The following is a 23,385-nucleotide window of genomic DNA, read 5'->3' as shown; positions in this document are numbered from 1 at the left end:
TCCAATAATAAGTTCACAACATTCAGAGTAACGGCAATAATGGTATTTGTGCTTAACAATAAAAGTACAGACTTGGGGAAGATGAATTACAACAATATTTTGCTGTTTTATAACTCTTAATGCATTGTTGTTTTCACAGAAATGAAACAAACTCCTGTTGTTTGCAAAGTACCTTTTTGTCACAACTACAATCTGTGTTGCAAGGTGGCATTAACTTTACGCCACTGTAGTGTGTATATTATGAAACAAATAGAACAGATGTGTAAAAACAAGAGCTGATGAATGACAGTAGAAAAATTCCAGGTGATGACCATCTCCACTAAGAAAAAATCTGACTATTTCCCTTTGACACTCAATTGCATTACCATTTTGTAATCCCTATCACTGATCAGAAACTGGACAGGACTGGCCATATATTGCTGTGGCTCTGTCAGTAAGTCACAGGATGAGAATTCTGCAGCAACTAATTCACTGCCTGACTTCTCAAAACCTGTCTACCTTTTAAAATGCAAGTTCAAGAGTGTGATGGAATGGTCTTCACTTTCTTGGATGAGCATAGTTTTAAAAACACTCAAGTAACTTGACACAATTCAGACACGAGCAGACTGCTTGATTGGCATTCCAATCACAACCTTAAACACTGGCTGCAGACAGTGGCACAATGTGTACCATCTGAAAATGGCACTGTGGCAACCGACCAAAGTTTCTTCAACCAGTACCTTCCAAAAGCGCAACCTCCACCATCGAGAAAAATCAACATAGCAAACACCCGAGAACATCACTATCAGCGAGTTTGCTATCAAGTCACTCACAATGCTCACTTAGAAATCTATAGTCATTGGTTTGCTGTTGTTGGATCAAAAGTCTAGAAATCTCTGTCTCAGAGCACATAGGGAGCATCTACAGAACACAAACTGCAGCAATTCAAGGAAGTGGTCTTACCTTCCCAAGGACAATTAGGGACAGGCAACAAATGCTTTCTTTGCCAGTGATTCCTACATCACTGAGACCTAATAAAGAAAAGCTAAATAGATCAGTCTGATACTGATACAATGGGCTGAATGGTCTCCTTCTGGGCCATACATTCTCTGGATCTATATTAAGCTGAATTGTAGTTTGGCAATATAACTGCACAGCATACATACATCACTTCAAACATCCAGCAGTTTATTCAAGTGGTACTTGCAATGCAAGTGAAAATATAGACCAGAAATTGTCGGTGGTGGTATTTCTTAATAGAGTCTGAAAGTGCTGCTCTGACACTAAATAAAAACTGAAAAACTGTGTTTGCTGTAAATCAGAGACAAAAATAGAAATTACTGGAAAAGCTCAGCAAGTCTGGCAGCATCGGTAGAGAGAATTCAGAATTAATGTTTCTTCACAGAACTGCAGTCTGTGAAGGGTCACTTGACCCGCATGATGCTGAGCTTTTCCAGCAACTTCTATTTGTGCTGTGACACTGCTCTGTTCACTTGTTTGAATAGACATTAACCTGGAGGTAGTGAGGACTGCAGATGCTGGGAAGTCAGAGTCGATGAAGTGTGGAGCTGGAAAAAGCGCAACGGGTCAGGCAGGATCCGAGGAGCAGGGGAGTCAATGTTTCAGGTCGTGAACTTTCATCAGTCCTGCTATGTTTTTCCCAGTTCCACACTTTATCACTCTAAATAGACATTAGCTCTTTCATTTAAATGAGTGAACAAAACTGCTGACAAGTGATTTTCATATGAATGTTTCAACAGCTTGTTTCAATAATTTCGAAGCTTCAATGATTATAATTATAATAACATACACACTAAGAAAGACAAACAGAGCTGACAGTTGTCAGGAGACTGATAGTAATGAATATTCGAAAGGAACTGCAGAAAATCACATCAATGCAACATTCTACCAAAATCAAGGTAAGAAACTGAGCTCACTGCTGGAACTTTGTAACTTAAGAGTGGTTTACTCAACAACTGCAGTGTCAGCGTCAATGTGACTTCACTTCACATTGATGTGACAGTTATAGTATGACTACATTCAAAATTCAGAGGCAAGTTCCAATCTAACAATGCAGTGAAACAGACAGAATCTCACTTTACTTTGCTGCGAGTTCATTTGGTCCTTAACACCTAATCTACACAACATGAGTTTAAATGTTGGTGCAAAGTTGTTTCAATTTCACACCAACACTGAGCCTGTAGAGAAAATACATCTTAAAGCTATAATTCAATTAGCATCCAGTATCAAATATAAGTGCAGGAACCATGGAAGATAGTATGAACAATAAAAGCAATTCTACAATCAAATCCACTTCTTTATGTTCATACCCAGAGGTGCTCTTACACAAAACTGGATAGTTTTTATCCTCCCCAATAACCAAATCACAGTATGTTTTTCATCTCTTAATCACCACCAGTAAATCACGTGTTGTCCATTGTTTTATTTGTGTACAAAAGCCCATGAAGATCAATGCAAACCGAAATAACTCCACAGAGGCCGGTGTCCCGTCACCAAGTTCCCCCTTTATTTATATGTGGTGCATTCTCAACCCTGATCCAGATCCCTCAGAGCCAGCTCTCTGAGTGAACAGAACCTCTGAAACTCCTTTATATCTGTCGGCCAGGGCTCCCTGATTGACCCAAGGACACTATAACTGAGCTTGTTACAATCAATACATCCCTCCCCTCTGAGTCCGAGAATCTAGGCCAGTTTTTTTTTGTAACTCTGCCTGGGATATTTTAGCACCAAGTCAGGTTCCCTCAACTCAACCTCTGTTCCTTCAACTCCTCTCCCCCCACCTTACCCTAGTTCCAACCTTCCAGCTCAGCACCGTCCTCATGACCTGTCCCATCTGTCAATCTTCCTTCCCACCTATCCGCTCCACCCTCCTCTCAGGCGAAAGTGAGGACTGCAGATGCTGGAGATTAGAGTCAAGATTAGAGTGGTGCTGGAAAAGCACAGCAGGTCAGGCGGCATCCGAGGAGCAGGAAAATCAATTTTTGGGGCAGGAGCCCTTCATCAGGAATATTCCTGATGAAGAGCTCCTGCCCGAAAAGTCAATTTTCCTACTCCTCGGATGCTGCCTGACCTGCTATGCTTTTCCAGCACAACTCTAATCTTGTCTCCAACTTATCAACTTTACCCCCACCTCCATCCACCTACTGCACTCTCAGCTACCTTCCCCCCCCCCCCCCTCAGCTCCACCTCCTCCCATTTATCTCTCTACCCCCGAGACTCCCAGCCTCATTCCTGATGAAGGTTTATTGCCTGAAAGGTCGATTTTCCTGCTCCTCGGATGCTGCCCGACCTGCTGGACGTTTCCAGCACCACTCGAACCTAGTCTGTAATCTCCAGCATCTGCAGTACCCACTTCCACCTCAACCTCTGATAGGGGCAGCATGTAATGTACAGTAGCTTGCCTCTTGCGCCCTGAACATCTCGGAAGAAATGCATTCTCCTCTTCAGGCAGCATCGTGGCGGTGACATCCACCGTGTCCATCTCTGATTCAAAAGTCAATGCTTGACAGAGAAAGAGAACCCACAGTTTTGGGAACAGAAGGAAAGGCAGTCAAGGAGCCGGGCACATTATGCTCCCATACTGTTTGTGAGTTTGCAACTTTCATGTGGTCCACATGTTTCTTCAGGACCATCGCACCTACCTGAACTTTATATGTCACTGGACCAGATATCATCTTGACCATACCTCTTACCCATGCAGGGCCATTCCTGTGGTTCATCCATCAAACTTCATCCCCTTAAGTAAACTGTCTTCTTGCTTAGCGGAATCTTGTGCCCAGCATTGGCGTTTCTGATGCTGTTTGCCCCTCCCCCCAGGTCTGGGAAGATCAGCCTGACCTGCTGTGTTTTTTCAGTGCCACACGTTCGACTCTGACCTCCAGTATCTGCAGTCCTCACTTTCTCCTACACCTAGCAGGGGTTAGTGGTGTATCAATGTTGCAAATTAACACCCATAAGTTATTGGTGGAACTTCCTGACTCCAAGTGTGACCTCCAAACCTTCCTCCTCTATTTGTGCCTATTTACACTCTGCATTAATCAAAGTCCTCTGTATGCTATTGGGCATTCCTCTCCACTGAGACACCTATGAGCTAATACCACCCCAATGCCATATGGGAAGGCATTGCATGTCAATACCAGATCTTGCTTGAGAACGTAGTGAGCCAGCACCTTAGAGGGTGATAGCTATTCCTTCATTTTCCTAAAAGCTATGGCTTGGCTATGTAACCATTTCCAAGGCTGACTCTTCTTTAAGAGTTGATGCAAAAGCGCCAGGATGGAGGCCAGATTATGCACAAACCTTCCGTAGCAGTTCGCCAGCACAAGGAAATACCTATGCTCCAGTACCAACATGGGAGCTGCAGCACATTTGATTGCTCTCACTTTATCTTCCAACAATTGTAACCCAGTCTTGTCAAATCTGTAGCTCAAGTTGGTCACTCGGGGTGCCTGGAACACACATGTTTCCCTTCTAAGGCATATGCCTGCCTGGGAGAAATATTACAGGACTATGCCCAAGTTCTCTGAATACTCCTTTTGGTCTTCCCTGTTAGTAGCACATCATCGAGGCAAATAGTGACCTGGGGTAAACTTGTAAAGTTTCTATTGCTCACTAAAAGATTGCACAGGCTGACAATACCCCAAATAGCAGTCCCATAAATTGGTACAAACTCTTATGGGTATTATTTGTGGCATACTTCTGTGATTCCTCATCTGATCGCAATTGCAGGCTCATATGGCTCATATCCAACTTCATGAAGGTCAGCTTCCCTCCCACCACCACCACCAGCGTTGCATATAAATGTTCAATGTAAGAGATTGGGTTTTTATCCAGCTGTGAAAAGCAATTTACCATTTGTCTTTATATATCCCCACAAAGGTGAACCGCCCCAATGGGCTTCACAATTGGTAAGACCGCTGCTGCCCATTCTGCAAACTGAACAGTGATTCTTTCACTTTCCAGCCTTCTGATTTCTGCCTCAGCCTTTGCCCGTACATTCAATGGCACTGGGCAGGCTTTGCGGAATCGTGGAATTGCTTCCTGGTCAACATGCAAGGTGGCCTGGGTTGCTTTGGTAACCCTCCCTTAACCCTCCTGAAAAATGTCCTAGTATTTAATCAGGACTTCACTCAGGCAGCCATTTTCTAATCGAAAGATATTGAACCAATCTTGGTGAATCTTTCTTAAACAATTTCGCCCCTTGCAACCTTACAATTGCAAAGTATACCACAATTAATACCTATAAGGGTTTGTACCAATATACAAGACTGCCATTTGGAGTACTGTCCACCATTTGACCATTTTGGTCACCTCAAGCTTGGGCCCAAGCCTTTCACTTACAATCAGTAGTAACTCAACCAGCTGATTCACATAAGAGACCAGAACTGAAGTTGTACCCTTCATCTGTAACAGTTCCCCAGTATAGGTTCGCAGTCTAGCCAAGGTCTTCCACAAATGTAATGTTTAGAGTCCAGAGCAAGTTTTATTAAAGATTGATTTTGTCATCACTGAAATAGCAACCATGGTATCAACCTCCATTTGGCCAAGGCATGGCTTTGTTTTGGGGATTTGGTTGTGGACTGACCTAGAGTCCCTCTGTTCAGGATATCAGAGTATCCTTCCACGTATATGCTCCACGCGCTGCATTTTCCAGTGATAAAGCCAGTTATAGAGCCTGCATGAAGTCCTGTTGGTCTTCAGCCATTAAGTGCTTTTGCATTGTTACATCATTAATCTGACATGCCAACCGGTCTCTCAGCATCTCAAGAACGGTTAAACCAAAGTCACATGCCACTGCCAGTCATCTTAACCTAGTCATAAATCCTGATATGGATTCCCCTGGCTCTCGAATTGACGAGTAAAATTGATCACATCTCAGAATTAGAGGAGGCCTCAGGTCATAATATTCCTTAACTAAATCCGTCAACTCTTGAAAGGTTTTAGTAACTGACGCCTCGGGGAAAGTTAGATTTCTAATAACCAAATAAAGCTGCAGGTCTACAAGCTGTCAGGAGAATTGCTCATTGCTTTTCATCTGCCCTAATGCTATTTGCCCAGAAAAAAAAACACATTTTTTCCACATACCAGGCCCAGTCTTTGAAGGCAGGTTCAAATGACTCAAACTTCCCAAATAACAGCATGATGCCAAAAATACTTACCCCAATTCAAAACCAACTATTGCGAGTGAATTTCTTCAGGAACGTGCTTTTGTCCATGAAAACCACCTGGTATTTACACAGAGAAAATCTTTGATGCTGATCCAGCTCCCTCAGAGCCAGCTCTCAGAGTAAAAAGAACATCTGACCCACCTGTTTGTTTATTTTGTTTTGAATCAGATTCTCGATTTATTTTTATTTAAAGAAACTGAAGACGAGTCAAAATTATAGTTCACTACAATCATCAGGGAAAAAAATACATCTTCCCAAGTGTTTATATCTGTCAGCCAGGGCTCCCTGATTGGACCAGGTTAACAGCCCCAATCAGGGAACTCATATTCTATGAGGTCTACTTAGCTGACCTCGTGATAATCACTACACAAACCATCAAAGGTGAGGGAAAGGTATAGAGAGGGAAAAAGGGAGGGGATCAAATTCACTTCATTCACAGGCCATGAAATAATGGCCCTGGTTAACAGAAATTTCACTTTGTTTTTCAGAAAATTCTGCAGACACCTGACAACGAGGCCACTGTCAGAGAGGTTGGAACCAGGGCAGGAATAAAATGAGAATAGTCTGATACACAAACGACAGGCATGAAAGTTCATCCAGTCGCTTTTACAACAGAAGTTGTAAGTTCACCGATACTTCAGGAAACCATTCACATTGCAGAAAAATGGCTAAGAGATTTGCTGATGATTATGTCAGGGTATGCGGTCGGAGTTATGAGAACAACACTGTCGGAAATTGGGCCTCTCTTTGTGAATAGGTTAACTTTACTTGATGAATTCAATTGCAAGCATCAAATAATATTAGCAAGGCAAAGACAATTATAATGAAGGAAAATGTTCCAAATTTTAGAGTAACAAAACTGGACAGAGTGTGACTAAATCAGTTCGGCTTAACACCAGATGACTAATGCAAAGGCGAATTTAAGTAGATGCCAGTAAGTACAATAGAGAAATTAAGCTAGAAATAAAAGAGATTATGCATTTAACAGGCTTGGATCTTTTTTTGCTTAATGCCTTACCTGCTTGACTCGTGGTTATGCTGACAGCTGCAAATAACCTCTGGGTCCGACTCAGGTCTGAGACACCATTCACGGCTTCAACCTCAAACGTGTAGTTGGCATGGGCCAGTAGATCCACAACTGTCACATACGTATCTGCCAGTCCTGACTGCTGGGGCATGAAGCCAATGCTGCTGCCACAAGGCACACACTCACCCTGCTCCCAGCTGCATTGTTTGCACATGATCCTGTAGGTGACGTCATCCCGACCTCCAGTATCTGCTGGTGGACCCCACTCTAAACTCACTGTTGTCTGATTGATGTTGTAAATGAGATTTTGCGGTGCAGAAGGTGGTCCTTTGGAACCAGAGAGAAAAAAAATCAGTCAGATAAAGACGCACTACTGGACACTGGCATTTACAAACTCTTACAGGTGTTACTGGGAAGATCAGCATGTGTTGCCCATTTCTTACTTCCCTTTGAACCGATTGGCTTGATTAGTTGAGTCAACAACATTGCTATGGATTCCAATTCACATACACCAGTCCAGGGTAAAGATGGTAGATGTCACATTAGTCAATCAGATGGATTTTTATGACAATCGTTAGCAGGTGATACAGTGATCATCATTACTGAGGCTTGCTTTGGATGCTAAATCAATGAACCGAGTTTAAATTTCAGAAGCTTCCATGCTGGGATTTAAACACATGCCTTCAGACTAATAGTCTGTTTCTCTTGCCTCACAAGTAGCCTTCAGAGATGGAAACCTGCTATCATTAGCTGATCTGGCCGGCATATGACTGGAGACTCACAGTAATATGGCTGAATCTGAACTGCCCCCTCAGACAGCTAAACAAGACATGCAGTTCAAAGGCAATGATGGATAGGGGAACAAATTTATCAATAACATCCACATCCCATGAGAGAATTAAAAAAAAACTAGCATCTCTCAATGAGCTAATGAAAGCTATTTCGAAAAATCTTCAGACTTTTTTTTACAAAATTAGAATCGTATTCATTTGGATAAGATTGCTGAAGCTAATGGTATTCCAGGGCTTGGAGTAGGTATCCAATTCAAATTAGTGCAAAGTTAAAAATCACACAACACCAGTTATAGTCCAACAGGTTTAATTAGAAGCATTAGCTTTTGGAGCACTGCAACACAGCCACCTAATGAAGGAGCGGCGCTCCGAAAGCTATGCTTCTAATTAAACCTGTTGGACTATAACCAGGCGTTGTGTGACTTTTACCTTTAGTACACCCCAGTCCAACACCAGCATCGCCAAATCAGTTTAGTGCAATTATTGTTACTAGCATTGGACATGATGGACAAGAGTGGGGAAGTCTGAGAAAAGAATTGTCACTGTTTTGATGTGGGAATGTCTCCTGCCTGCAGTTTTCTTTGTTTCTACTAAATGTAGTGGGCTCTAAACTGGATAGGACCCAATATCAGCTTCAAAATGATCAGAAATCACGAGTGTCAGCCATCCTGATCCAGCACCCCTGACATTGAGTGTGAGCCACGGTCACTGTTAAAAGCCTGCATGAATCTGGGAAACTGAGAAATAAACTTAGAAATTTCTGTTCCAGTCAACAGTCAATTTGAACTGAAGCTCATTAACTGGAGCCCAAGACCTCAAATCATGTCCTGTTGCAGTGTTGGTATATAAAATTGACACTGTGTGTCTGAAAAGGTGATATGTTTTGCTGTCGTTAAGGGACAATAAGTCAACTTACTTGTACAAGGTACAGAGGGAGGGTCAGTGAGAGCTCTATAATAACCATCCTCACATTCACACCATGAGGAGCCTTCCTGAGCTGTATGACTGTGAGCTGGGCATCGGGCACACCGATGGTCCTGCGATGATGACTTATAGAATCCTGGCTCACAAGCTGCCAAAGGAAATATATCATTTTAATGTCAATGACTTTAAAGTTCAGTGCATTATTTCATTGAGAACATTGCAAAGAAAAATTAAAAACTAAAAAGGTGGTCACATTATGCACATTAGGGCTTAACTTAGGTACAAGGGAAGGTGCAGAAAGTCACATTAGAATGCATTTATCAACTACAACAGCCACCCCTTCAGCCTACTAATGGTCATTATAGTGCCTCAGTGCACACCACTAATGCAGAGAAACTAAATCACTTCATGCCAGGATTTAAGTCAGCACAGAATTGTCTCATCTATTTGTAACTTGCCCATAAATTTTATATCAGTTGAATCTCTTTTCTCTCAACTGTAAATTAATATAAATCCCTCTCTAAGCCTTTGCTGAAAAAAAAGAGTAGAATTCTGGAATTGTTTTAAATCTTATGGGATTTGCTGTTGACCCTGTACAAGTTTTGAATTAGCAATCACTTTGGATTAATGTGAAGAAGTTATAGAAAAGATTGGACACTTTGGTATATAAGTATCCCATGTGGCCATAAATCCAATATTCAGAAGATGCAGCAGGTAAGTATTAATCTGCTGCAAATACGTCTTGGAGAGAAATAGCATCTCACTCCACCATTAGGAACAAATTCAGGAACTATTGGGAGAATGGCCAGGAATAGAAGAAGGTCAGGATAATGTTCTTTCTCAATTTTGTTCTGTTGTTGCTCAGAATGTTTGTGCAAAGATTCAATGGTGAGACCAGCAACCAACCTTATGCCTAGTGGTAGAGAGGGTTTTGATGCGTAAATGGCCACACTTCATTTTTTTTTGAGTAAGTTCAATTGCCCTCTACATTCCCAATGCAAAAACATTTTCTTCTGTCCTTCACGCAGGCCAGGAAGACCAATGCAGGGCTTCCCAAAGTTAAGGCCAGGATTCAACAAGCTGAAATTCTGACATTTTTGCAATTCCAAGGCAGCATTGGCCACTAATGTGACCAACTGCACTCCCGCTTTTTCAGGCCCCAAACCACCCCAACACTCTCACAGGTTTCTCACTTCCTCCTCACAGACCTCAATGAGGGTGGCAACAATTTTCATGCTTGGGAAAACATTTGGCTTAGTTTGCAAAATACACATCCCACTGAAGCTGCACTCCCCATTTGAAGTTGACAAGATAAAAATCTGATTTCTTCTCAAGCACCATTCATGTTTGATGAGCTTCATCTTTGGAAGCTCATTAAAAGCATGCCAGTTTTGAACAGAAACGAAGGAACTGTGGACTCTGGGTCATTCAGGAAGGCTAAGTTTGAAGTTCGTTTTACTCCTTCAAACATTACTGCTATGGGCTACATTATAATGGTCGCAGTGTTTTTAATGAAGGGGAGATCTTGTGGCACAATGGATGGTGCCTCTGCCTTTGAGCCAGAAACTATAAGTTCAAGTCCCACACACTGGGACCTGATGGCCACAGAAAGTGTGCCTGTGCCATGGCCTTGAACAGGTTGATTACCAACTTGCAAATCTTTTCACTCTACCAATGGCAAGTGGTAAGAATGAGTGAGTCAGCTTAAAATATCTGCAGTGCAAACACCTCAAGAAAGCAGCTTTTTGCAATGGGTTGTACTCTGATGTTGTCCTTCATGTTTCAAGAGACTATCAGGAAAAATGAATGCATTGATGCAACATAAAATTCTGTAATTTAAAAATAAATTGGTCCTTACATTGAACAGTTTTACTTATTAGTTTACATGCATTACAATTATTTCCCAATAGAGAAAAAAGAATCGTAATGCGGTGTCAAATGTTGCAAAATGTCCTGTCACTTTTGCAACTGTGAGTTAAATGGGTCTGGCTGATATATACTTTTGACACATGTAAATAATCTAACCACTTGCTCCCTTACATTCTGGTTTTGCAAATTGAAAATGAAATCTACACTTGAAAATATTCTGTCTGTTTTCCTATATTTACTAAAGACACACTGCTTTGATTTTGAATTGAGTACATTTGTCCATTCCTTCCCAGACAGCAGTCAATTGTTTGGACAGCTTTGGGCATTATGAATGCTTGTCTGAGTTTCAAGAGTGAATATGCTTCACAATAGTGAAGAATGAATGGGGGGGTTTCAAGTAGTTTCATTAAAAGACTATCACTTTGACGTGACTCCTGGTGTATTGACAAAAGGTAATAGGATTTCAATTCTTGCTTTTTTTTTCCACATGGCACAAAGCGTTTTTTCCTCTGTATCAATGATATGAAGTGTCTTATTATGTCATAGGATTTCATTTTCTCTGACAGGAAATAAAACATTTTCCATCAATTTTGCATTGAATCAGAGGACTGTGCATGAATAGTTTCATTCTAGGTGAGTGGATATGAAGGCTACTTCAAGCGCATATATGTCAGAATAGATGGGGATGGCGTGAATGGGGATGTCGTAGGGTTTAATGGACAATTTGAAGAGGCATGACATTGAATTGGGGTTGAGTCTGCGGTAAGGTTTAGGATCTTATAAACTTTGCTGCGAGTTAGAGTATTCTGTTGAAGAACAGAGGCCTTCTAATTGTCTTGCTTCTGCACATATACTCCTCATACAGGGCAGAGAGACCAGAGTGGGAGGCTTAAAATGCAGTTATCATGTTGGGAAGGGATATCTCTGATGAACACAGAGGTCCTCCCCCAAAGGTGATACACTCTCTTCCTGCCTGTCAAAGCCTATACCACCAAGGTTACTAGTCTGCTCACTTTCCCATATGCCTGCAGGCTAAAATAAAAAAAAGTGGTTGGAATGGAATGAGGTGGATAGTTAATAGTCCACTTCAGGTTCTCAATAGGCCCAAAAGATGAACAGGCTTTCCATGTTAATCCATCCTTCATAATATGGGTCACAGGTTGGGGAAATTTGGGAAGATGGTGTGTTCTCCATCCATTTTATTTTCAATGACACTTGTTTTCAACTAGATCAATGGGATGTAGAGATGAGGATATAAAGTGCAGCTCCAAATGCTATTTGCAACAAATGAGACAGAAAGACACAAAGCATTGTGCTAACTCTTAACTATATAGAATTAAACATTTTACATTAATATTCAGAACAATAAAATGACCTTTGATCCTCCAGTGATTTTCTATCAACCTTTGCACTAAGAAAAGCTCTGGTATCAAATTGTGGCTATAGGCTCATCATTTCTTTTAAAACCTGATGCAAATGGATTTTGTACGAATGAGAAAATTAAAGTGAAATGAGCATTCAAAAGCTCAACATCATCCAGGATAAAGAAGCCCCCTAAACCAGCAGCGCATCCAACATCTTTAACATTCATTTCCTTCAGAGAAGAAGCAGTGTTTTCCAACTATAAGATGTACTACAGCAAATCACTAAGTCCCTTTAAAGGCACCTTCCAAACCTATGCCTTCTATCACTTAGAATGACAAGGGTAACAGAACAAAGAACAAAGAAAATTTACAGACCAGGAATAGACCCTTCGGCCCTCCCAGCCTGAGTCGATCCAAATCCACTGTCTAAACCTGTCACCCAATTCCTAAGGATCTGTGTCCCTCTGCTCCCCATCTACTCATGCATCTGTCCAGACCCACCTTAAATTAATCTACAATGCCTGCCTCTGTTATCTCTGCTGGCAATGCGTTCCAGGCACCTACCACCCTCTGTGTAAAGTACTTTCCGTGTGTATCCCCCTTAAACTTTTCTCCTCTCACCTTGAACACATGACTTCTCGTTATTGAATCCCTCACAGATACAGGGGAAAACCACCTCCAAGGCACACACTGTCTTGAATGGAGATGATGTTGCTGCTTTCTTCATTGTTTTTGCCTAAATATCCTGTAATGCTCCTGCTAACAGCAATAATTGGGTACTTGCAGCAATTGGGCTGCAGGTTCAACAAAGCAGCTTACCACCTCCTTGTCTCGTGCAATAGACACTGACAGCTATATTTCTTTTTTTTAAATACAAGATACTAAAGCACCTTGAAGGTGAGCATTGGACCTTTGAGTGAACTCCCAAACAATATCACAGAAATCTACATTTTTTTCACCACTAAATTAATGAGAATGGCTTAGTTGTTAAGTCTACTGGCCAGCAATGAACAAAGGCATAAAGACGAAGAAAATCAAATACAAATATTAAAAGCCCTACTATTCAGCAACATCCTTAATAAACTGTGATTATCCATTTCTTTGGATGCTTTTGTGTTGTGCCAAAGTAGTGATGGGACCTGATGAAGGGCTTATGCTCGAAACGGCGAATTCTCTATTCCTGAGATGCTGCCTGGCCTGCTGTGCTTTGACCAGCAACACATTTTCAGCTGCAAATTGTCTGCCCAGTTTCCTCCATTATACCTTGACAACACGTCAAAAGTTCTTCCATGGATGTAAGCTCTTTGGAATGCCCTGAGGTCTCAAACATGCAAACATAAAGGCAAGTTTTCATTTCTCCTTGTATCAAATTAGAGCATCATACAATTCAGAAGAGACCCTTTAGCCTATCAAGTCTGTTTTGCCACTACTGTCTATACTGGTCCCACTTTGCTGCACCGAATCCATATCCTTATGCTCGAAGGTATGCAAAAAAAAGAGCAAATTGTAAATTTAGACCTATTACTGGAACTCGCACTTTCGCTATGAAGAGTTTGACAGTAGCTTGTTAGTTGATACCTTCAATATTCCATTTAAATTACCTTGTTCTAACTTTCAATTTGTAGTTTTCCAGCTCTGACGTTGATACTTGACACAAAAACAGCATTTTTTAAAAAAAGTTAGTATAGCTGGATTCCAGACACAAAGGGTTAGCAAGGATTAAAGATTAACATTACAATCTGGTAACAGCCTTGCTTATAATTGGCAGGTCATTATCACACAGGCTGCAGGGAGTCTGTCAAATCTATGTGGGTTCACAGAAGCATCCTACAGGAATTAACCTTTATCCCAGGAACTCTCACAATGTCATTATACTTGAGCTGTTGGTGTTTCAAATTTTTTTTTCTGTGCATGGCTGGCTGAGTTCCAGTATGTACCTTGTCCTTGAGGTGTGACGACACTGACACAACAGGATTGATGACTGTGGCATTATTGCTCAAAATATACTGATGAATAATCTTTGTATCTGCAAAACTCCATGGCCTGATATGTATTAGAAATGTTTAAAGAGTTGTTTTATTAATGCACACATTTTGCTACTCCGTTTACACAGTGTTGAGGTGCAGCGCTGTAACTGAGAATGCTAGAACATCATTTAGATTGATGACTAAAATGTACTATTGTTATTTTAGTTTTACTGAAGTAGTTGTTAAGTCTACTGGCCAGCAAAGAACAGCAACACAAAGATTAAGACGATCAAAGTTAAAAATCACACAACACCAGGTTATAGCAAAAATTTGCAGTGTGATGTAACTGCAAAAATTACATCACACTGTGATATTACATCACACTGCAAATTTTTGGATAAATTCTGTGTTACGATCGAGCCCTCCACAATCACCTGATGAAGGAGTGTCGCTCCAAAAGCTAGTGTGCTTCCAATAACCTGGTGCTGTGTGATGTTTAACTTTGTACACCCCAGTCCAACACCGGCATCTCCAAATCATTAAGAAGATCGAATGCCAGATCTTGAAGCACCATTCTTCAGCAACACTCAATCAAATATCAAATAAACAAAAAATTGGGATTACTTTGTGCCTCTTCTTTGCACACATTCTTCGTATGTCGAAGTAGTATGCATAATATGGAGTGAATTACTTCTGAATGATAAGCGTGCATGCACTGAATGCCCACTGGAAATATGAAAAACATCATGTCAATCACAAAATACTGATTTGATTTTAGCAAGACAGTCTGCAGCTCACACTCCAGCTAACACCCTGCCTTGATATTGCAGATTTAAGCTCAGTCTCAGCAGCAGAAAGGACCCTCATTCATGCTGCTTGCAGGCTACTGGCTGGTTGTGTTCCTCGTGGTGTATGAGCTAGCCAATCGTTTGGTTCTCATAAGATAAGGTTATGAAAATGACCATAGTGATGAACTTTTATGCATTTGACTACTTTCAAGTTTGAAGTCAGCATATTTTAAGACCTTTCATTCTTCCTAAGGAAGAATGTGGAGATTCTATTCTCAATTAGAGTTTCATATCTCTTGACAGAATCAGCAAAAGGATGGGTTATGCTGTTCACTAGACTTTATGGCTTTCCCATAGCACAGGATGACATTGCGTTTGACATAAGTGACTACTGGCAACAAATTATGCAGATTAAACCAAAGGGGGTTTCCAGTCCTACAAGATTCTTCTGTAGATGGGACTTGCTTGCCCACAGATGCTGCAAACAGGCCAGGATTTTCCAGCTGCAAATGTGTTGCTGGTCAAAGCACAGCAGGCCAGGCAGCATCTCAGGAATAGAGAATTCGACGTTTCGAGCATAAGCCCTTCATCAGGCACTTACTATCCAGATTTAATGGTTAGTTGGGGCGGAAGAAACTTAAAGAGGTATCATAGACAGGGAGGGATGTTGGTAATGGTGGGTTTGTTTATTGGAACTTAAAGAAATAGCTTTGCTTCTCCCAGCCTGTTGTTTGTTTTTTCATTTTTGTTTTGTATCAAAGTTGGCTTTTTCTTCATTTTTGCAGCTGTGGTGGAGAAAGGTCGTTGCGAGGGCCTGTGGCAGCAGCGTGGTGGATCCGGATGTCTGTTCCTCATGGCCATAGTAGCCGCGGCTTTATCGAAGGTTGATTTGTGGGTGGGTCTGTTCCGTTCCTCTTGGCAATGGTACAGTGGATTCAGCGGTGGCAATAGCTGTGGTGGCACAGTGTTTCAGTTCATTTCTCGTGGCTATGGTGGCAAAGTGGTGGCTTCAGGCAGGAGCTGAAGTGGCGATGATTTCAACATCAGCGACTTGGTGGGTCTGGTCCATCCCTTCTTGCTATAACGATGATACAGTGGCTTCGGTGGTGGCAGAGTGGTGGGTCCACTCCGGAAACTTTTGCTTTGGCAGCCTCAGGATCGGCTTCAGCAGCCCATCCCATGCCCACTCCAGAAACCCAGGAGCCGTGGAGGGAACAAAGGTAAACTTGGTCTTAACTCTGCCTCAATTATATCTTTTTACCACTTCTGTACTTAAAATGGTATTGAATTGTGGTGACTTATACACATCTCAGTGTATTTTCATAAATACATGTGACAATAAATTGTTATTCCATGCTACCTTTTCTATTGACCTGTCAAGTTCTCCTCTGCCCATTTCTTGTCCTATCTGTAATAAAAGTGAAAGTGGGTAAGTCACATTACATAACTGATTCAGATTTTTTTTTTAACATGGGGTTAAAACTACCTCACAATCCAAAACAATTCAAGGTAGAAAATCTTGTTTCCAAATATTTGTTAAAATCAATGGCTAAAAATACTAAAAATTCCACTTTTCCAATTTACACGACATGTCAATCAGCATTTTGAATAAGTACAGCTGAACCTAATGGTAAAACGTAGTCAAATAAGGGTATAATGCACTTCAGAAATGGCAGATATTATAGTCCTTTTTTTCTGGTCCCCGTTGACAAACTGGCATGGGGTTTGAACTGTTAGTCCATTAACAAAAATACTTCTAATTGATGCTGGCTTAATACGACTGATCTGTGGAGATTCAGCATAAAATAACTGCACTTAAAGCTATGGGTCAACAATTGATATGGGAGCAGAACCCACTATACAACAGTGGAGCATGGATTCTGAAGAGAGTGAAGTCTAATCAACTATATAGCTGTTTTCTTCCTCAGGAATTTAGGATGGTACATGATCTAATTATTATCTCAATTCAGCAAATCATTACTTAATGTGGGAAAGAATATTGTCACCTACAACCCCATTGTTAATAATAACTGATGTCCCAACACATTGTGCCACCATATTCATTCGTCTGTTTCCAGGTATGAAATCAACAAACGGATACAAGACATTTTGTTGAGTTTTATTGAGAAAGTCAAAACGAACAAGTTGACCCATTATATGTCGCCCTTGAAATAGCAGAAGCTTAACAGGGAACTTAAATCCACCATGTTTTTGTTTTCATTGCCAATGAATGAAATGTGACAGAGGAGCCAAAACAGGAAAACCAAATGATGGAAAATGGGTTGCTAAGTGATGTAAAAATGTCGATAAGTTGTATATTTGCAGTTAACTACAGTGCAAGCATGGTCGTGGATACAGTCTGTGAAATCCCACAGAAGTCATTACATACATAGGATATATAACACAAAAACAATGAGCCCAAATAATTCATCAAGATATTTATACTCCACTCAAATCTTCCTTTCCATTTATTTTCAGCTAAATCCATCATTATAATGGTTCATTGCCTTCTTCATTGAAGGCATTTTAAGTCAACCGACTCAGGGATGTTGGCCATTCCTGAAGCAGGTAGGGCTTAATCCTGACCTCCTGACTCAAATGTAAAGGCACTACCATTGTTCTACAACAGCCCTTTTGTCATTATGTACTCCTCCAGGTTTCCTCTAAATGCACCCTTGATTGCTTCAATCCTTCCTTGTGGCACCAAGTTCCACAACCTTACTAGTCTTTCCATAAAGGTGTTCCATTTGAATTCCCAATGGATTTTTACTCTACCTTGATGGCCTGTAGTTTTGTTCTTCTCAACAGGTGATACAAGGGACTGAATTTTGTAAAGCGGACAGAATTCAGTTGTTTGACAATTGGAAGTACTGAGAGTTACATTTCGGTGGCAGTAGCCAATTTAGATGCAGCCATCAGGCCATATTCCACCTCAGGATGGGAGACCACCCTTACCAGGTGTTGGCTCAATCAGAGGGTCTAGCAGCCAGGCAGCGTCACTACTTCCAATGGCTGAGGCAGAAACTGCAAGGAAAGAGATCCCTTAAAGACACAAAAATATGGTTGGGGGATGGTAGGACAAGTTCGGCATGTTCTGGAAAACAAAGGGTGGAGGGTGGTTGCCGGCTACTTGTTTAATTTTGAGAGTGCTCAACTGGTTCCCTTTTCATTGACAATGGACTGCCTAGAAATAGGGGCTGCCCCAATACCCAGTTAAGAGCTCCTCGGATGCTGCCTGACCTGCTGTGCTTTTCCAGCACCACTCTAATCTAGACTCTGGTTTCCAGCATCTGCAGTCCTTGTTTTTACCCAGTTAAGAGCTGCCAGGTTCCACCCTTTAATTATCCCAAGTTATCGAAGGACCTCTGATACAGACAAAATGCTCACAGAAGTGGGAAGTGTTCTTTAATTGGACACTCAAATAGCTCAACTGGCTTTGCATTGAGCATAACCGCCAATTAGCTAACCATCCCCCAAACTCAATGTCATATAATGTTCTAGCATTATCCGTGCAAATCTTCTTGGCACCCTCTCCAGTAGCTCTATGTGCTTTCTATAAGTTGACGACGAGAACTGTAGTAATCTTGAGTGAGGTCTTAGGTTCAATACTAATCAAGCATAACATTTATTTTTAATTTGCAGAGTTGCTGACAGTCAATTTCACTTCCCACTCATGTTTCCTCACCAAGTGAGTCATATAGTCATCAGGTCATACAGCATGGAAACAGACCCTTCAGTCCAACTCATCCATACTGACTAAGTTTCCCAAAATAAACTAGTCCCACTTAGTTGTATTTGGCCCATATCCCTCTAAATATTACCTATTCTTGTCCAATGTCTCTGAGTTGATCTCGCCACCAAAGTTCCCTTGCCATATGTGCACATCAACCATCTTTGTGCAACCTTACTTCAGCTTCCAAAAGGAGAAAGTGAGGACTGCAGATGCTGGAGATCAGAGTCAAGAGTGTGGTGCTGGAAAAGCACAGTCAGGCAGCATCTGAGGAGTAGGAGAATCAACACTTCGGATATAATTCCTTCATCAAGAAGAGTCCTGATGAAGGGCTTATGCTCAATACGTTGGTTCTCCTGCTCCTTACATGCTGCCTAATTGGCGGTACTTTTTCAGCACCACACTCTCGACTCTTCAGCTTTCAGAAGCTAGAGATAAGTGCCCACTCTTAATAGGCTTGGCCAGCTTTTAGTATTGTGTTTCAGGTTGGTCTGGATGGCCTATCATTGCAAGGGAAATTAAGTTGTGTGGTGGCAATGCAAATAAATCAGTAACAAATAACTAGGAACTGACGTGTGACACCAGTATATTACAGTAGATTAGATTAGATTACTTAGAGTGTGGAAACAGGCCCCTTGGACCAACAAGTCCACACCAACCCTCTGAAGAGCAACCCACCCAGACCCACTCCCCTACATTTACCCCTTCACCTAACACTACGGGCAATTTAGCACGGCCATTTCATCTAACCTGCACATCTTTAGACTGTGGGATGAAACCCGAGCACCCGGAGGAAACCTAAGCAGACACGGGGGAGGATGTGCAAACTCCACACAGACAGTTGCATAAGGCGGGATATGAACCCAGGTCTCTGGCGCTGTGAGGCAGCAGTGCTAACCACTGTGCCACCATGCCGCCCATTTTTTTTAAACCACCCCGAACCCCTCGATTAGATTCCAGTCTGTCCCTCACTTCTGGGTAGATTAGTACTTGGAACACAGGAGGCTATACAGTCCATGCAAACTCTCTGCAAAAGCAGCTCAGCTGGTCCCACTCCACTGCCCACTTTCTGTCAATTGGCAGAGTTTTCTTTAGCTGTTAATCTAATAGGTCTGTGCAGAATGAATGAAAAATGAGGAGCATTTCTGTGCCCCATATCTAACAATCGAGCAATGTAAAGTGGTCAGGGGCCCTGATTGCAGAAGTGACCTCCCTTGCCTCCACACTTGAAAGCAGCCAGCAACTTTCTGGATGTTCCAGAGTCGCATCCAGAGGCCGATTTGCAGTGTAACGACTGGCAGAGTGACATCACCAAATCCAAGGTGAAGCAATAATGATGAGTGATCAAATGGGAGGATCTAAAAAGAAACCAAAAACATACAACTTCTATGCAGAATGGGATTATGAATTTTCCTTTTCATGTCAGTGAAAGCCAACAGTGTTTGCCTCACTTGTCACCAAAATATATTGGTAAGTTAAGAAGGGAAATTTGGAATGCACAATAAATTCAAGGGAAGTTTTCCCTTGAACAGCATGCTCCAGACAAAGAAGGCCCAAGAACATTTTTAATTCAGGAATTAGATCTGATGGAAACAATAAGCGTTTTTAAAGCTCAACAGGTTTTTTTCTCAACGAGCAGCAAATGTCCATGCCTGCACTAAGGCATGGTTTAGCATCTGCCACCTTCTGGTAAAACGCAAGGAATCATTCACAGGTGGCAAAGTAATGAAAGAAGTAATGACTGTAGCCAGTGACTGTGCAAAGACTTTAAGAAGAAATAAAAATAATACTGGCCACCCAAAGCACATCATTCTGCAGTAACAAGATGAGTGCAATCTTTCACATTCCTGACGAAAAGTTTATGCTCAAAACGTCAACTCTCCTGCTCCTTGGATGCTGCCTGGCTGGCTGTGCTTTTCTAACATTACACATTTTGACTGAGTGGAATCTTTGTCTAAAGAAATCTTTCAGCAACTACAGGAGGACCTGAAGGGTTGTGAATGCTTCTCTCTGCAGTTTGAAGCACCATGGACATGACAAACACAGCCCAGCTTTTCTACGGGTGCTCTTTTAAGGCCATAACAATGAAAGGGGATCTTCTCACCTTTTTGCCCCTTTAAAGAAACAACAAGAAGTGAAGATATCTACAATGAATCCATAAGATACATGCTCGAGAAAAACATTCCAATCAAGAAACTGATTTCCATCACGACTGGTGGTACCTGGGACAAAGCAGGCTTCGCTGCATTTTACAGAATGATCCTGATTTTCCTCTCTTTTGTCAATTACCACTGTATAATCCACTGGCAAGCAAAAGAGAGAAAAAGTGATGGACTTTTCTCATGTAATGAAAGTTGTTAAGATTGTAAATGCGATTTCAGCAAGAGTCATTCAGCACCACGTTTCAAATCCTCACTCAACAAACTCGATGCTGCTTACAGTGAACTAATCCTCCAAGCTGATGTGACTTGGTTAAATCAATGAAATGTCCTACAAAAATGTTTCGATCTGATGCCTAAACTTGTCACTTTTCTTAAACCAAGGAATGAAGTCTGCAGTGAGCTGTGAGGCAATGTGTGGTACGTTCCACACAGACATAATGTCAAAACTGAATGAGCTGAGCTGTGAACAGCAGAAAATGACGGAGACTGAGCACATATGCTCCGCGTCGTTAATGCATTTAAACTGAAACTGGGTCGATGGTCTTTCTAATTAAAACAAAACTCTGTAACATTTCCTAAATTTGGAGAAAATAATAGAAAATAAAAATCAAAGTCAAAGGAAAATACTTCCATCCTGAAAACCTTTGAGCATAGCTGAGGAACTGAGCAGAGGAATTTAACAAGCAATTTCAGGAATTAAATCTTAAGGAAACAAATCCTGTTTGTCTCAGATCCATTCCTTCACGTAGTCAGTGTGGGTTTGGTTACCAAGTTACATCAGGTGTTTGACTTAGAAAGTGTTGGAGTTAATGTGGAGATAACTACTGTGCAAAACGATATTTAGCTGAAAGTCAGATGAATGGACAGTGATTTTTGGAGACTCGTAAACAGAAAAATTAAAAAAAACTTCCCTTCAATCATTCTATATTTTTAAAGTGAAGGCCCACTTTGGCTCCTCTTTGGCAGATAGTGTTCTCTCAAATGAAGGTATTCAAATCCAAATTGCAGCCACCTCACAGAGAGCCATTTGATGGATAGTATACAACTATCATTTCAAACTACAACCACAATTTCTCGACACTGCAGACAATGTGCAGTCACAGGTATTACATTGAGGACAAAATTAATAATTACATGTAATTGGTTGTAAAATTAGTTGGCAAAACATATATTTACTAAAGGGCAAATCCTGGGCAGGAATTAGATTCAAAAATGGGATTTTGTACGTAAATTTGGAGACAACCATCCTAGAAAAAAAGCTTATAGTTTGGTTTGCTTCTACCGATGACTTTCCTAAGCACAGAAGTAACTTTTAGTGACTGGTCATGATTTGGAGGTGCCAGTGTTGGACTGGACTGTACAAAATAAAAAAATCACACAACACCAGGTTATCATCCAACAGTTTAATTTGGAAGAACGAGTGCTCAGAGTGCCACCTGATGAAGGAGCAGCATTCTGAAAGCTAATGCTTCCAAATAAACATGTTGAACTATAACCCAGTGTTGTGTGACTTTTAACTTAGTGATTGGTGTAATTGTACTGCAAGATCCCTTTGTTCCTCTATCCCACCTAAACTCACACTTTACTAGTAATAACTGCAATGTGCAAAGTGAAAAAATAATTTTTCCAGACGTTAAAGACAGATCTTCAAAGCAATGAGAAAGCTTTGATCTGGAAAAGCAGCACATTCTTTAGTAAGCCTCATTGCATGCAAATATGTATGCTCACCTGCATGCGGAAAAATGGATATATCTTACAGCTAAAGATCATGTTTTTTTTCTTAAACAGTTAAGAAAAATCTTACCAGAGATGCTACAGAGCTTGAACAGATCATGACCTTGTTTCACATTAAGAGCAAAAGGTCATCAGAGCTTTGCTCACTAACATAGCAACCAGGGTAAACAGATAGTGAAGGAAAGAAGAGGAACTAATGATAGGAGACAAGTCAATAGAACTAAGCCTTCTGGAAATGAAACTAATTCACACAATGGCTTTACCACAGAAACTTCACCAATTACCAAAATGCACGCTCGCTCTGAGAATAATCTTCGAAGAATCAATTCTGTTTTCAATAAAGAAGTTTTCACCATAGAAATCTGTATTGTGTTCTGTTGAGACAGAGTAGCCGATTTAATTCTGTCTGTTCTTTTGTTCATGTCATTTCAACCCTACAAGTGGATTAACCCAAATGATTTATCAGAACAATTTCCATTTATTTTTATACAGAGCTGGTTTCTGAATTAAATTCGGAAATCAGCACCTTACATTCCACCATGCAGTCTGTTTCCTACACATTGCCATCAGTCTGCAATCAGATTCCCATTACAGAGACACAAAGCTTGTTCTGGCACCAGAGGAGAGCACTCACTCCAGAAACAGTGCTTAATATTCCATTTTATATCAGTTTAATCAGGCCATCCATCGTCCAATAACAGAAATGCCATCCTATTAGCATTTTACATTAAAGAGCAGGAACTCCTCCAGATCTGAAGGGTGAATGTCCTCTTGGACTACACTGACTGTCAGCTCACATGTTTATCCTATTTTAGCACGTTCAAATGTTTATGTCATATAACTACGTTCAGATATCACAAAA

General features: G+C 41.1%; 1 protein-coding gene across 7 annotated transcripts in view; it reads right to left on the bottom strand.

Moving 5' to 3' along the window:
* The window catches only part of epha7 (eph receptor A7), a 305,918-nt gene that overhangs the window by 175,080 nt on the left and 107,453 nt on the right, over positions 1–23,385 (bottom strand). For all 7 annotated transcript variants that reach the window (XM_060850321.1, XM_060850337.1, XM_060850346.1 and 4 more), the window contains exons 4-5: positions 8,902–9,057; positions 7,186–7,521 (exon numbers count right to left, since the gene is read on the bottom strand). In XM_060850321.1, coding sequence (XP_060706304.1) covers positions 7,186–7,521; positions 8,902–9,057 — 492 coding nt within the window. The remainder of the gene's footprint in view (positions 1–7,185; positions 7,522–8,901; positions 9,058–23,385) is intronic.

Source organism: Hemiscyllium ocellatum, chromosome 3 (assembly GCF_020745735.1).
Source record: "Hemiscyllium ocellatum isolate sHemOce1 chromosome 3, sHemOce1.pat.X.cur, whole genome shotgun sequence".
Classification (NCBI taxonomy): Eukaryota; Metazoa; Chordata; class Chondrichthyes; order Orectolobiformes; family Hemiscylliidae; genus Hemiscyllium; species Hemiscyllium ocellatum.
This window is presented reverse-complemented; position numbering and strand designations above follow the sequence as displayed.